Raw genomic sequence first — 15438 nt, 5'->3', positions numbered from 1 at the left:
TCGGAATCAGAGCCTGAATATCCTGAACCCGCTGTTCGGGAGGATAAACCCGAAACTGCGCCGAGTCTAGAACCGCTCCGATAAAGAGGAGCTTCTGAGAGGGACACAGGTGCGACTTAGGCATGTTGATGGAGAACCCCAGCAAGTGCAGGAGGTCGGCCGTAGTCTGGAGGTGGCTGACGACTGTCTGGGGCGAGCCCGCCTTCAACAACCAGTCGTCATCGGAAGTAGAGGCCTGGATAACCAGGCTCTCTGGGGTAGGATGGGTGGACAAAAAGTAAGGGCCGCCCGGGGCCGGGCGGTAGCGTCTGGCCACGTTCCTATCCACAGGCGGACCTGTGGCGGGCTTGGACCAAGTGCCCACAAGAACGTCACACAAGGCCTCATTGAACGGCAGTAGAGGCTCACTGGAGCGGTTTGAGTACCTCAGTGAGGAGGTTAGTCCTCACGGCCATGACGGGGAGCTCAAGGTTTAAGGCCTTGGCCGCCCTCGTCAACACTACACTCCCCTCCCCTCCTCTGTAGCCACGGTGGGAGGGGAGACAAATCCAGTGTCTGGCGAAGTGTCAATACCAATGGCCTCCCCAAGCTCATATGTCCAGTCCTCTTGAGACTGGCACTCCAGTGCCAGAGGGTCCTCAGCCCCCTCCCAGTCACCCTCGTCACCCGTCTCCTGTAAAACAGATGCAACAGATCGGGCCTCCTCATGAAAATAAAAATATCCAAAGGCCGTCGGAAGCGGCGCCCAGCGGCGCCGTTCCGGCGCCAGAGTCGGAGCGAAGGGAAGATTGGGGACGGTGTCCACAGTGGGCGCCGGGGGCGACACCCACAGGGCCGGCGCCGGTGAGGTCGACCGGCGAAGACCCGGATCCGGAAGCGGATCCGGTGAGGTCCTGCGGCGCCGGGACCGAAGTTGCTGGCGATGTCGGGGCCAAGGCACCCGACTGTGTCGGGGCTGAAGCACCCGACCCGCTAGGGCCTCCAGCCAGGACCGTCGGGCCCAGAGGCGCCGCGGAACCCGGCTGAGGAGGGAAGGACCTCATTCCTCCGGCGACGCGCCGTGCCCAGGGACCCGAAGGTGTGGGGCAGGCGGCGACGCTTGCGACTCAGTCGGAGCCGCATGGGTGGGGTCACCCGAACCCCCGGCCGCATCGTGTGAGCGTCGGGGTGTGTCGGAGGAACGATGACGTCTCTCCGACCTCTCATGCCTCTTACCTGAGGACTTGGATCCTGACGACCGATGTCCACTCCCGGAGCTGCGATGACTCCGACCCCGCGACCGGTCCCTCGATCTCCCGTGGGACCGGGACCTGGAACGGCGCGGGCCGACTGCCGGAGCTCGAGTCGCTTGCGGGACCGCTCCCGCCTAGCTTTAGACGTCAGGGCCCGGCAGTCGGAGCAGGTGCGGTGGTCGAGGCCTAAACACTTCAGGCACCGGCAATGGCGGTCGGTAACCAACATCAGTCGGTCGCACTTGGAGCAGGGTTTGAACCCAGGCATCCCTACCGGCACCGTTGGAGTCGAAGACTCGAGTAGAGAAATGATCAAAAAGATCAAAAAGTTTAGTCAAAAAATGACTAGGGGTAGAGCTTCTCCGGATCTGCGCTAGCTGCATTGGAAAAAAGAAGAACTGACGTCAGCACGCATGGGCGGCGCCTAAGTACTCCGGCGACGTCATTCCGGCACTAACGACCCCGACGAAGGACGCAGAGCCGCGGACGACGCCTACCGACGCGCAGGGGTATTGCTACGCAAAAATTTCCAGATCCAGTCTGACGCCTGGGGATATTCTAAGGTAAGGAATCTATCACTAACGTGTCTCTTTCAGTTAATATATGTTGCTGTACATTTGGGTGCCGCTAACAAATATCTCAGGAACCTGTTTACCTCTAATTGTAGTGGCACAATACTTTCATAAGCCCAGAGACCAGCCCTGTATATAGCAATGGGTACACATTTTGTTTTGTAAATTGCAATCAGTTCTTGGACTGGGCGCCCTCCCAATTTTTTTTAGCAAAGTTTAATAAGGCACCTATGGCTTTACAGAATAGGAGCCGTCTAGTTTCGATAGCTTTAGACCAATGTGCCCTCTGCTCAAAAACGATCCCTAGATGAGAGAAATAGTCCGTACAATCAAGTTTGCAATTGTCAATAAAGACATCTCTACTCTTGACACTAGGTTTACAACATCGCATGGTATATGTTTTTTTTATATTTACAGAGAGAATCAAGTTAGTCATGTAGGAGACAAAGCTCGATACGAGTTTTTGCAGGCCAAGGGGAGTGTGGGACAAAAGCACCGCATCATCAGCATACAGAAAAGTCCCAATGAACCTAGTCCCTTCACGTGGCAGATCCACACATTCCTTAGCTAAGGTTTCCCCGAGACTATTGATATAGAATGTAAATATTGGGGGGGAACAGTGTCCAAGTTTGAATGACTGAGTATTTGCTGTGCCAAATCAAGATCTGGGTTTGGTCTATGTCGGAGTCGAAGTAAACTGTCTTGGAGTCGGATAAGACAATGGGTTGCGATTCCTCTTACAGCGTCGACATTCAAGGGACTGAAGAAAGTCCTTATACAAACAGCCTCCGTTGTAGTATAGGGTAACACATTCCCATCATCAGTATTGTCATCTCCAGATGGTGTCAGACTCTAATCAGTCTTAACCCAAAAGGTGCCAGGGCACCAAAGTAAAGCTCTGTGGAAGGAGTATTGTTCTGTCAGAATTAGATTGAATGGAGATCGGGCACATAAATGTGGATAGCAGGAGGGACCTCAGTCGAGGCAGAGATGAGTTTTGCTAAGATTTAGACACTGAAATCAATACCTTCCTCTGGGGCCGTTGATACCGATGTTGAAGTCGAAGGGACTTGTGCAGAATTTTGGCAGACGGCGGATGGATGCGAGCATCTTCAGCGGAGGGGCTTGTGCAGAATTTTGGCCGACGGCGGATGGATGCGAGCATCATCAGCGGAGCACCACCCTTAGAGTAAGTGTGACTATAGGGGGTCTCCCCTTGCCCACCGCCAGTTCTAAAATGAAAGAGGGGTATATCTTATTACTACAACTTTCTAGAGGAAATTCCTCGACACAGAAGGAACTCGTTGGAAGGTACTCTAGTATCTCAATTGGAGGTGAGAGCACCAGCACACTGGGACAGGTAGAGTCCTGAAGAAGGCTGGCGTGACCCTACACATGGGGCATACACTTACGGCCGAAACATGTTGACCACCTGGCAGTAAAGGAGGGGTGCTAGGAGCACATAGTATCCCCCAATCACCTCCATCCTTCACGTTTCTAATCCTGGCCGGAAGGTCCAGGAATAAAGTCTTAGACACAGCAACACTTCTGAGCTAGTTTTAACTCGCATTACACTGCACTTTCACTACCGTCGTTCTGAGTCTCTGTAAAATGACTGTTTCTTTTTGTGTTGTATTGTCTTCCCCCTCCCTATTGCTCCACCCAGTGCCTAGCTACTCCGGGGTGTTTTATAAGCAGCCCAATGATGAAGCATGTCACACATTTGTGTGAGTGAGGGCAGTATTAGCACATCACACAATATAAATGTATTTTATTACTCCCTACTCCTTCTGGTGTACTAAGTATTGACTGGGGATTCGGGGTAGGTGAGTCCGTACACTCACCCCTTCTTCTGTGTGTACTAACCCACCTGGAGACCTAGCAGATCCTTAGAGCCCGAAAGTGTACCAGAAAGAGCTGGAAGCATGCCAAAGATGCGTGGTATGACCTCTCTCCCACTGGGACTAAAAATGGAAGCTGCTCCTCAGTGAAATGGGAGCAAGATCGTGAGAGATGAGGATGTCTATGTGCCTTTTCTGGAGAGGCACAGTGACAGGAGGAGGCAGAGTTCACCCTGGACCTCTAATGTTCCTTCTTGGATTTACCAGAAGACTTCGACTATGATGAAACTCTACCGTGGGACTGACTTCGGAAAAAGAGACGGAAGCAAGTCTGCACTCTCAACTTCGACCTGGAACAGGAACTGCAAGAAGTCTTGTTGTGCTTTACCACGTAGATCTTCACGTTCTTGGATGGTTGTGCCTTGGAAATGTCCACAAACAGTCAGTTCTGACTCGTACACCGTTGAAGGGAAATTAGAAAGTCCCAAATGAGCTGATGGATCTCAGGTTCAATGATTAGCCTGATGCCAATTCGGGAGTATACATGCGGCATCCCACGTTAGTTGTTGCAAGCTGTTTAAGCTGTTGGATCAGGGACCCAGGCAGATGTTGGAACGGTTTAGAGCAATGCAGATCCCTGTAGGACTCAGCTGTCTCGAAGCCAAGCGCACTCTTTTTGAGAGGTACCAGAAGTGTATTTCTTTTTTTTTTATTCCACAGTTGGAGCAAGTTAACAACACAAGAGCAAAAATTGACAAATCATATGGGTAAAGTTAACACAATTTGCACTAGTAACAATTCCATATATCACGACTCTAAATGTTCATTGATTACCCCCCCCAATTAACATGCCAAGTCTCCGTTTTTTAACCCCTTTTATGGCATATAGACTCCATTCTAATTCATAAAGATTATATAGTTTAGCTCGCCAGAATCAGAATTCAAACGCTGGAGGTTCCACTTGTAACCAATCGGATGCAATGCACAAACGAGCTGCAGTCATAGCTACAAATAAAAAATGCCTATATTTATATAAAGCAGTTCCGTTGCCCACACTTTGCCCTATACCTAATAACATAAGTGCTGGGGAAATCTTCACAGTAGTATGATTAATCACAGTAAGAAACTTTTCTATACTTGTCAAAAATGAATACAATTTACTACAACTAAAAAATATATGTATGCTATCAGCACTATCACTCCCACATCGGAAACATTTACCATCATATTGTGTGCTCCATTTAAGCATCTGTTCTGGAGTGTAATATAATCTAAATAAAGTCTTAAAGAATTGAGCCTTTAAGTTAGCGGACAAAAAAGATTCTTTGGACAACAAAATCGAATCCTCTATTAACAATTCCGGTTCCCCCAGCTGAGCCTGCATATATATATTATGCTTCTGTAAGTCATCAGATCTTTAATCCAGCAGTATGTTATATAAAAAAACAAAAATTCCGAGATCGGATAGCCTCGACTAATGGATTAGAGACTAGTTTAATATGCTTTCGGGTTAAGAAATCCCGAACTTGAAGATATTTGAAAAAAGAAGTATTAGTCAATTGGTGTTTTAATACTAAGCTTTCATATGTTGCTATAATCCCGTTTGATTCAAACATATCCCCGATTTGCGTTATACCCCTGTACGACCAATCTCTGGCCACCCGATCCCAAAATACAGAAGGGAATATTTTATCCGCATTAAATGGTGTATAATATGTAAGCTTCCCTAATTTTATTATGCTAGATACCTTCCTCCACACTTTAAAAGCTGATTCCAAGACTTTAAAAGGTGTTCTTTTGTAGTAATCGCCTTCAAGTTCTTTAAATAAACTACGACTAGCTTGAGTCACTAGAAGCAAATAAAATATAGATGGTACTTCAGCCATATCCTCTACCTGCTCCCCAGTTAATAGTAGACGCATTCTTTGCAAAAAGCATACATAAAAATAGAACACAAAATCAGGAATATCTCGGCCTCCTCTTTCAACAGGAAGTGTCATCAGTCTCATCGCACGACGAGATTTCCCCGGGGCCCAAAGAAATCTTGCACATATAGATTGTAGCTGTTGCAAGTAGTTTAAAGGAATCTCTAGAGGGATAGCTCTATATAGATATAAAGCTTTTGATAAGATACTAATTTTAATAATGTTCCCTCTTCCAATTATTGTTCATTTTAAATGCCCTCATCTGTCTAACGATTGCTTATAGTGTGGAGGCCCAGTTGGCATCTACTATATCTTTCATGGATGTCTTTATTATAATACCCATGTACGTTACTTCTTATACATATAGGGTCGGTGATTTGAATATTGCCTGTACATAAAACTTGAGTTTTTGAGGAGTTTAATTTGTATCCTGAGACTAAACCGAATTCGTGGGTTAGCTGCTCAATCTCCAATAAAGCCTTCACCGTCGCCACTGCAATATCATATGCGAATACTTTGTGCAAAATATTTTGGACATTAAATGGTTTAATATGTGGGCTATTGGATAGTCCACATAAGAAAGGATTAATAAACAAAGCAAAAAGCAACGGGGAGTAAGGACATCCTTGCCTAGTCCCTCTTGTAATTTTAATAATTGGCAATTTCCTACCCATGGCAGCTATTCTTGCATTCGGAGCAGAATATAACACCTGGATTGCGGTTAAAAAGTTCTCTCCAAAACCTGCTCTGTGCGCATGATCTCCCATAAGTAGTGCCACTCTACGGGGTCGAACGCTTTCTCAGCGTCTAGTAAGATTAGTGCTAATTCTCGTTTTTCTGCTTGAGCGATATCAAATAAAGTAATGACTTTATTTATGTGTATAACAGTGCCTCTATTAGGAATAAATCCGTGTTTATTTAAGGAAACTAGCGGAGTAATAACTTTAGAAATACGATAAGATAACATTTTTGAGTAAAGTCTACTATCACAGTTGAGTAGGGAAATCGGGCGATATGAACTCTGCATCTCTAGAGGCTTACCCTTTTTACTAAAAACAACAATGGTGGCATCATCCCATGATTTTGGTGCTTTACCAAGTTGTGCTGCCCTAAAGGTATCAAGCATTATATATCTTAACTGATCAAAAAAAAGTTTATAAACTTCTGCTGGAATGTAGTCAGGACCTGCAGCCTTCCCATTCGCCAAACTTTTAATGGCCAATTCGAATTCTTCTATAGTGAAAGAGCTATCCAGCCACTCCTTATCACTTTTGCTTAGTTGTATGAAGCTCCCTAAATCTGCTCCCGCAACTTTCTGTTGCGTGTATAATTCTGTGTAAAATTGATGCAGAATATCCAAAATTTTATCTGGATCATGATGTAAATTACCATACTTATCTTTTAAATTAACAATAGATCTTGAAGTTTCTTGCATCTTTAAACGTGAAGCCAGGGATCTCCCAATTGCCTCCCTATATTCATGAGATTGTCGTTTGTGTACCAAATACTTTCTAGCTATCTCTTTGCTCCAAATCCCCGATATCCTAGCCCGACAACGGGCCACTAAGTCCTCAAATTCTGCAATATGCACTTGATTGTTAACCTTTTGAATTTCCTTTATTAGGTTCTCCTCCGCAGTCTTTAGTGCAGTATAAAGATCTCGTATTTCAGCCCTTAACTTTTTCTGATGGTAATTGCCATAGCTCAATACCTCACCTCTGAAACATGCTTTAAATGACTCCCATACTATATCAATGTTGGCACAATGCAGATTAAAATTAATGAATTGCATTATCCAATTTAATATAAGAGTTTTAAATTGGTCATCTAAACATAGTTTTCTATCAAAGGTGAAACCACTACGTATATGATTAATCTTTAGAACAGGTATTTCTATTAAGATTGGGACATGATCAGATGTTATTTTTGGGAATAATTGTACATTGGCACCAGTTAATAGCGACAGGGGGGTAAAAAAAATAATCGAATCGGGCCATTTTCTTGTGGGGAAACGAGTAGTAAGTATACACTGGTAATGCCGGGTGAAAATTACTCCAAATATCAACTTAGCCATGATCTGTACCAGATTATAAAGAGCTTTAAACAACTCGGGTTTACGTCCACTATATTTTTCCGGTCCTCCTATTAGCTCCATAGTATTCATGTCGCCACATACTATCAAGGGTGTAGCCCAAGTTGCTAATTCAATATTCAGCCCTTCCAAAACCACCGCTTCGTCCAAATTTGATCCATAAATTGAACATATAGTGAATTGAGAGGTATCGACCTTTAATTCAGCAATAGCCCATCTCCCAAAATTTGTCAGTTAAACTACGGACTGCTGTACAAAATCGTGGTTTGGATAATATCATCACACCCAGAGTCATAGTTGTTTGTAGTGAAGCACATATGAGTGAGTATCCTAAATCTGCTACTAAAAGTCTATTACTCCAGGATAAATGTGTCTCCTGGAGACATAAAATATCTGGTGTATATAACGAATTTCTGACACAACCCTTTTCCTTTTATTCAGATTATTGAGACCCGACACGTTTAAAGAGCAAATTTTGATGCTACGTGACATTATAATTTGTCATGACAACCAAGACGGAAATACACGTTACACATCCTTCCCACATACCTTGAACAATTTAGAGTTGCGTAACAAATATTTTTTTTGTGTTGTGTCTTGTACCGTGTTTTTTTTTTCCTTTAATTCCCCACCAAGCTACCCATACCTTCCAAACCCCACCACCCTAACCACTCTCCTCCCCAAGTCCCGCCTCCCCCCCCCTTACCAAGGCGTTGGGACTCATGGTCCTGTTGATGTGAAGCTTCCCAAAACCCCCTACCATCCCCCACAGGGATGCTAATATACATACATGCTTTGACCATAGCCACAAAAAGAGAAAGCAATACATTTGACTCAACGTTTGTTACAAAACAAACCACTATCCCTATGTAACCTGCCTAGCTTACATAGGCTACATAGCGTGTAGAAAATCTTTTGCTGCAGCCACATTAGTAAAAAAACGAGTATTCTCTTTATGTATGACCTTAAGTTTGGCGGAATTCATAATATACGCTTGAGCGCCCTTGCTCTGAAATTGAGTGACCAGCTGACGCAATTGCCAGCGGGTCTCCATTGTGTATTTACAATAATCGGGCGTTGCAAAAAATTCAAAACCATTCCCCCTTCTTTTCCTGTTCGGCCGAGTGTTCAAGAACACATTCTCCCTAGCAAGAAAACTATTGAATGCGATAAGAAAAGGCCTGGGTCTACAATCCGTTACCCCTAAGCGTAAACGAATGTTAAACGGATATCTGTGCGCTCGCTCTATTTCTCTATCCCAGTCCCACTTTTTAACTTCTGGGAATGCATGCTTAAATAACTCTATAATAAATTTGCGAGTGTCCTGTCCCTCTTTTCCTTCTGGGATCTGCATAAGCCTTAAATTATTGCGACGAGCGCGCTTTTTTAAAGTCCAACATTTTCCATCTTTATTAGTAGTCAATAACTCAGTGGCAGCCTTCTGTTGAGCAAGTTCGTCTTCAATGTTAGAAATCATTGTTTCAGTCTCAGTGAATCTTTCCCCAAAATCAGATTGCGATTTTGCAAGGCGTCTTATTGAGTTTTGTAGCTTTCAACAGGAGTTCTGTATTCTTTGGCTCTCCTGCTCCGTTTAATCCATGTGGGATAAAATTGTTTGATAAATCGTGGTCAAAGTAATGTCCTCCTCCGTAGATACCTTTGCCCCATTGTAAGCAGATTGTGGTTGATTCATGCCTACAGCCCCTTCCTCCATCCGTGATTCTCCCCTTTCGCGTATTGTTGCTGGGCTATCTTCAATAAAATCCGTGGAATCATCTAAATCTAAATCACTTTCGTCGGCCAAGCGCATTTGCTTTGAATATTGCGCCGTTAGATCTTCGCAAGAAGAAGCAGAGTTCTCAGAGAGGGAATAAAAATCCCATGACTCCCCATCAATTGCCGATGATTGTGATAGCTGGGGTACTAACGATAACTGTGACTGAGGCTGTGGTTGCGCTTGTATCTGCGTGAATAACTGCTGTGAAACATGTTCTTTTTTTAGATTGCCCCCGCTCTCAAGTTCAGGTTTATCAATACTTAAGGGATCATTGATCCGAGAGTGTCTTCGCGCTAAGCCCGGGGTGGGAGTTGATACAGTTCGAATAGTTACAGTTGCTGCAGGCGCTACGGGTACATTATCCTGCAATGCCACGTTGTTTGTGATACTCTCTGTACCCTCAATCCCGGTCTCAGTCTAGTGCAGTCTCTAATTCAGCTTCCACACTGTCGACATGAGTTTGACAGGCACCAGTGGAGTAGCATTTTGCCCCTAACGTTTTTCTTCAGCTACAGCGAAAATTGCTGGTATAATTCTGTTGTCTGCCCTAATTTGACTCTTACCGGCATCATTTGTCCTCTTCTCCGAGTTTATTGATTCCCTCCGGGTCGCTGTCACCACCGGGTGCCTCTTGAACACGCTGCTTTGCTCGAGCTCCTTTCGGAGGCATGATTAGTCCACCACGCTCTCTGCTTGCCTCCCGAGTAACGGTGCTGCTCAGCTTGCGGAAACCACCGGCAGCTGCGAAAGTGACCGCCCACCAAGCACGTCGGTACCGGAGAGAACGAGCCACGAACGCCGAGAAAATGCCCAGCATCAACGCGCTCTCCCAGCTCTGCTTACACGCCAAAACAAACGTGAGTGACTTTCAATGTCCGTTCCGTTAATCTGGTTTTCTTTTCCCTTTCTCCTCTAAATCCGATCCGATAATGTGCTTTCTCTATCGCTCTCCCTGTGGGGTGGGTGGAGAGGTCAGCTTACGCATCCACTTGCGCGGGCGCCATCTTGCCCAGAAGTGTATTTCTGATTAACATTTCCTGGATTTCCTTTTATCCCACCTACTTTTTTTAATCCAATGCCTAAGGAGTTGTATAGATCACAGAGTCACATCTTTTAAATTCTTTTTTTACTTGCTTCCTGTTTACATGATGCTGTGTCAGGGAATTAGGATTATAAGAATCAACCATATCAATTTAGCTAGTGTTCTTGTTTTTGCAGACTTGTGATAATCTCTTGGAAACATTCAGGTGAATACTAACACCACAGTGCAGTAGGAATTGCATTGTCAGATCAACGTAGAACTCACATTTTATAAACATATACCTAGCAATGAGACTATTTGAAGATGTTTAGTCTCTGTGAGCACTTTTAAATTTGGTTATATATCTATATTAAGTTAACTGTCATAGAAGAAAATAAAATGTGAAGAAGCAATCTATTACACTCCCAAATTACATGTGCTAAGGACATATAATTAATACCACAGCTTTTATATGCTTTAAAATTTCATGCTGAACTGTTTTATCGGACATATACCTCTCTTGAGATATCCAAGTGCTTTTCTGCAAAGTGCATTGCTTGATCATGGTTTCCTAATGCAGTGTAGGTGTTTCCTAAACTCCAACATGCTCTGCCTTCACCAAGTCTGTAATAAAAAAAAAAGAATAATAAACTCATTTGAGACAAAAAAATGGCGGAGTTTGGCACAACACAACAAGAAGTAGAACAGATAAATAGGACTCCTACAATACTTCTGGAAACTGAAGAAAAAAGCTAGGGGAACAAATAAAATAATTTGACAGATTTTTGCAAGTTTGTTTTCAAGATGACAGGCCCATGGTCAATCTAATTTTAACCACCAAGCATTTTCTAGAAGAACCCATTCTTTCCATCTCTGTGTATTTTGAAAGCACTCGACATTAATATGATGGTTCCTTTCAAATTCAACAGTAGGATATTAACACACTTAACAATGACAACGCAAAAACAAATAAGAATATCCCATTGGTCAAACTATATTCTATCAATGGCCGCCCGTGACAAAGCATCTGCGACAGTTTATCACTTCTTTTAAACTGCAACAAAAATCTAAATTAGACATGTAGCTGTATATGATGTTTAGACGTGATGGTTATCTGGTGGATTTTGCCGATAACTGTAAACAATTCAGAAGATTATAGTGACCCTCCACAGCCAATTCACTTCCCCACCTATTCCGGGAATATTATCACATTAACTGGTGCGATTTAATTGAAGGACAGCAGAAATTATGGAATACTTTAATACATCATCAACTAGATAAAAGAGGGTATACATCTAAAGAGTTAATGGCTTCTTGCAGTGTGAAGCCAATACAAATACATTCATTATTTGTTTGTCGAAGTGGAAAGTCCACTTATGACCACGGTGAACGGATTGCAAAAATTACTAACGGATTGTTATGATGTATTACAATTTGTATTTCCCACTCAAAACGTTTTACACCACGGGTTGGGGAAAAAACACCGAAAATGGAAGACACTATAGGAAAGGATGAAGCATATTAAAGACCGGATGCACAAAGGCACTGAAAATTTACTAAGTCCCATATCCTTTAGCGACCTTACAAAGGAACTTCACAAGGCTAAAAAGGTACTGTAAAATCAAAAATGTATCCAAGTGCGGGATTGTGCCTGTGTTGCAACACTATTTTTGACAATCAAAAGGACTAAAGGCTTTGTTTCATAAAACTCTAACTCAGACACTGCAATCTGCTAGAGCCATGCGCTGGCAAAGCAAATAGGTCTTGCTCCGGAAAGGTCTAAACATGGCGGCAAAATTGCTTCCCCAAAAATTGTCAAATAAAAAATATAATTGTGTATAATCTTACGACAATAGTAAGGGCATTTCCCAGGCATAGAAGCCCTTCTATTTTTCATGCACATCACAACAAAATATGAATCTTAATGGCATACAGAAAAGGTAATGTTGGTTTGGAATGCAGTTTAAACACAACAAGATGACAGAAAAAACAAATACACACACACAAGCATCAGCAAAGCAAATGTGGGGATTTGAAAATTTGTTCAGCATATTTATTTTGCCTGTTGAAACTTTTTCTAAAATAATGTAAATCTCTGCAGCCATGCAGACACTACACCAACTTTTTTGGCTCTGACTCCAACTAGAACCAGCCATATGGAGATTACTTATAGTGTCTTGTAAAATATTATGATACCTGTGTTAACATTTAAAGGCAAGGATCATGTTTGTACGCATTATTTATAAGTTAAAGACATGCTATGATTGACACACTGAGTATGAAACAAAATACAATTAATTTGAAGACTGACAAATTAAAAAATTAATTACAGAATTTAAGAAAAACATTATATTGAGACTAATATGCGGCTGTTTAAATATTTTTCATAACTTGTGGAATACAGTGCAAAATATAATACACAATATTTAAACAAACATTAATTATATTTATTTATATAGTACTTTGTACACCACATGCTACCCTTCCAGGCAATGGCAAAGCCAAGTGTTATCTATGCAAAAAAATTATTTCCTTTACAGCTTGACTGGAGACAGCAGTTCTCGCACAAGTGGACCCTGCAGCTATTTTTCTTTGTACGCTAACTACCAACCACTGATTACTCTATTAGGGCGCTCATGTACAAAGATTGCATTTGCAAGAGGTGGTCTGATTTTGAGTACTGACCGATGTACAAACAGGTCTGTTCAAAAGCATCTGCATGATGTTTCAGCGAATTCCTCCACTTACGTATATTTGTCTACCAAGCAATTTCCTTTGTGACCCAACTCCCATGGGGTTTTCCTTTGGTCTGTATTCTGCCTCGTAAGACTTTTTGGACTCTGGGTGAAATGTAAAGCATTGGCAGCAAGTTTGATATCTTCTACTATGGACTCCCCAACCAAAATAGCTTCCATCTCCAAGGGGACTAGCTCCTTGGGGCTACTTTAGCAACAATGACAATGGGCTTGTGCCACATTTCACTTCCTGCGAGAAAGCAAAAGACACACAATTGATGGAAGGAATGCAGAACAAATCAAAACATTCACCCCCAGTCAAGAGATCTGGGTAAATCCATCATTCTTTTGCTCACCATGCTACCATAGTTTAGACCTGGCATATGCAAATCAGTCTTGGCCCTGTGCCTCATGGGAACAGTCCAGCCCGAGCTGCCAAGCCCGGTCCTCCCTGGACCGAAAACAAGCATCATAGGACCGGTTTCGGGGTTTCACCCCTCATCAGCAAGGATAACTAGAATCCAATGGCATAGTGAGCCCAGGACCCATGTCTGGGCATACACGGCACACTTATGGTTCCGTCACGAGCCACGGGTGGGCTGTGCTGGTGATGGAACGGTTCAGTCACGGCCCGCTCGCCGCGCCTGCCCGGCACGAATTCCGCACCTGCGCTGAGCATTCTGATGAGCGGGCTGGGCTGTGACGGAACCGTTCCGTCGCAAGCATAGCTCACCCGCGAGAGCGGTTCCGTCACAAGCACGAAACCGCCGCGCGGCCGCCCCACCCCCTTAGCGCTGCGGCGGAATAGCCGCCGCAGCGAAGGGGTTAAAGGCTACTGTGATGTAATCAAGATCTGATGGACTCATTATTTATCGATTTTAACGAATTGCTAAAATGAGATTAGATCATGGAATTAGTGCATTTTAGTGAACTGCTTCTTTGTAATCTTGATTATATATTTAGCCAGTTAAAAAAACAAATCTAAAAAAATCTACTAGTTATCTGATGAGTCCAAAGCAAACTTAGGGAAGATTATATATTTTAGTTTTTTTTTATTATTGAATGATAATTTATTTTAATCATGCCATAATGTATTTTGTATAGTAATATGGCTGTTCTTATGAGTTTTTGAAATCTGGACTAAACCGCATTTGAATAAAATATTTGTAATACTACTTCTCTTACAGTACAAGAAGGTTAATGTGCAGAATTCCCTCAAAATGTATTTGCAATAAAATATATTTAATATTACAGAATTGGCTCTTACCTGTCTTTGAGCTCCTGAGCAATCATTAGATGTTTCAAATGATACTCAATAGCATTTTCATAGTCTTGAAGCAGTGTGTAAGTGTTCCCCAGGCTGTAACAACTTTGAGCTTCCATAGCTCGATCCTTAAGTTGCCGAGCCAACTGCAGTGACTTCCTATAAGAAAAGCAAAATAGAATAAAAACTATGTAAATTATGCGTGTATCCAAGTAAATTGACTAATACATCTACAAAAATGCTATTTGTATTCTTCTGTAGTATAGCAAAGGATTTCAGTTAGAGAATTTTGGGGCACATAAGTGAAAACATCACCGTACGCAATGATAGAATATTGCAACAACATGGAAAAATGAATAAGTTACTTGATTTCAGAAAAACTCTTTCTAGTGGATATAGAGTCCTCTGATCTGAATCTGTCCCTGATAACCCCACACACAGGCACATTCCCAGCACTGACTTGTCTTTCATAACCATAAAGTGTAGCTGGGAAAGGGAGAGGCCAGGCGCAGGTCGGTTGACACTGGTCTACCACAGAGGAGGTCTTAAGCGTTTCTTGTGAGATTTGGAAAGGGTTGGAGATGCAGCACTTATGCTGCAGCTAGGTTCCACTGCAGGTTCTGCATGTGCCATCCGGACATACAGGATGAGGAGCACAAGACCAGGGGATCAAGAAGCCTCAGAACCATCCTCGCAGACACCCAGGGCTCAGCCAGAAATGTCACTATCATATCCTGAATGTCCCAGACTCCTTGTGGTGTTGGAAAGGCCTAAAAGGCTACAGTATCCAGGACAGGTAATTTGAAGGAAATTCTCTGCATGGGACTCAGATGGAATGTCGGCTCAATGAGGGAAATCCCCAACAAGATCAAGAGCCCGTTTGCAGTCCGGTGGTCTGGACCAGACAGTGGCAAGCACGTCTTCAGCAGCCAGCTGTCAAGGTACACATATACATGTATCCCCCACTTCTGAAGATAGG

At 43.3% G+C, this 15438-nt stretch overlaps 1 protein-coding gene across 2 annotated transcripts in view; it reads right to left on the bottom strand.

The window, feature by feature from the left end:
• The window catches only part of GPSM2 (G protein signaling modulator 2), a 466273-nt gene that overhangs the window by 141133 nt on the left and 309702 nt on the right, over positions 1 to 15438 (bottom strand). For both annotated transcript variants that reach the window (XM_086953900.1, XM_086953901.1), the window contains 2 exons: positions 14463 to 14618; positions 10976 to 11084 (listed from right to left, as the gene is read on the bottom strand). In XM_086953900.1, coding sequence (XP_086810026.1) covers positions 10976 to 11084; positions 14463 to 14618 — 265 coding nt within the window. The remainder of the gene's footprint in view (positions 1 to 10975; positions 11085 to 14462; positions 14619 to 15438) is intronic.

The sequence above is a fragment of the Lissotriton vulgaris genome, chromosome 1_1 (assembly GCF_964263255.1).
Source record: "Lissotriton vulgaris chromosome 1_1, aLisVul1.2, whole genome shotgun sequence".
Lineage (NCBI taxonomy): Eukaryota > Metazoa > Chordata > Amphibia > Caudata > Salamandridae > Lissotriton > Lissotriton vulgaris.
The sequence above is the reverse complement of the archived record's forward strand: the minus strand, read 5'-3'. Positions and strand labels throughout refer to the sequence as shown.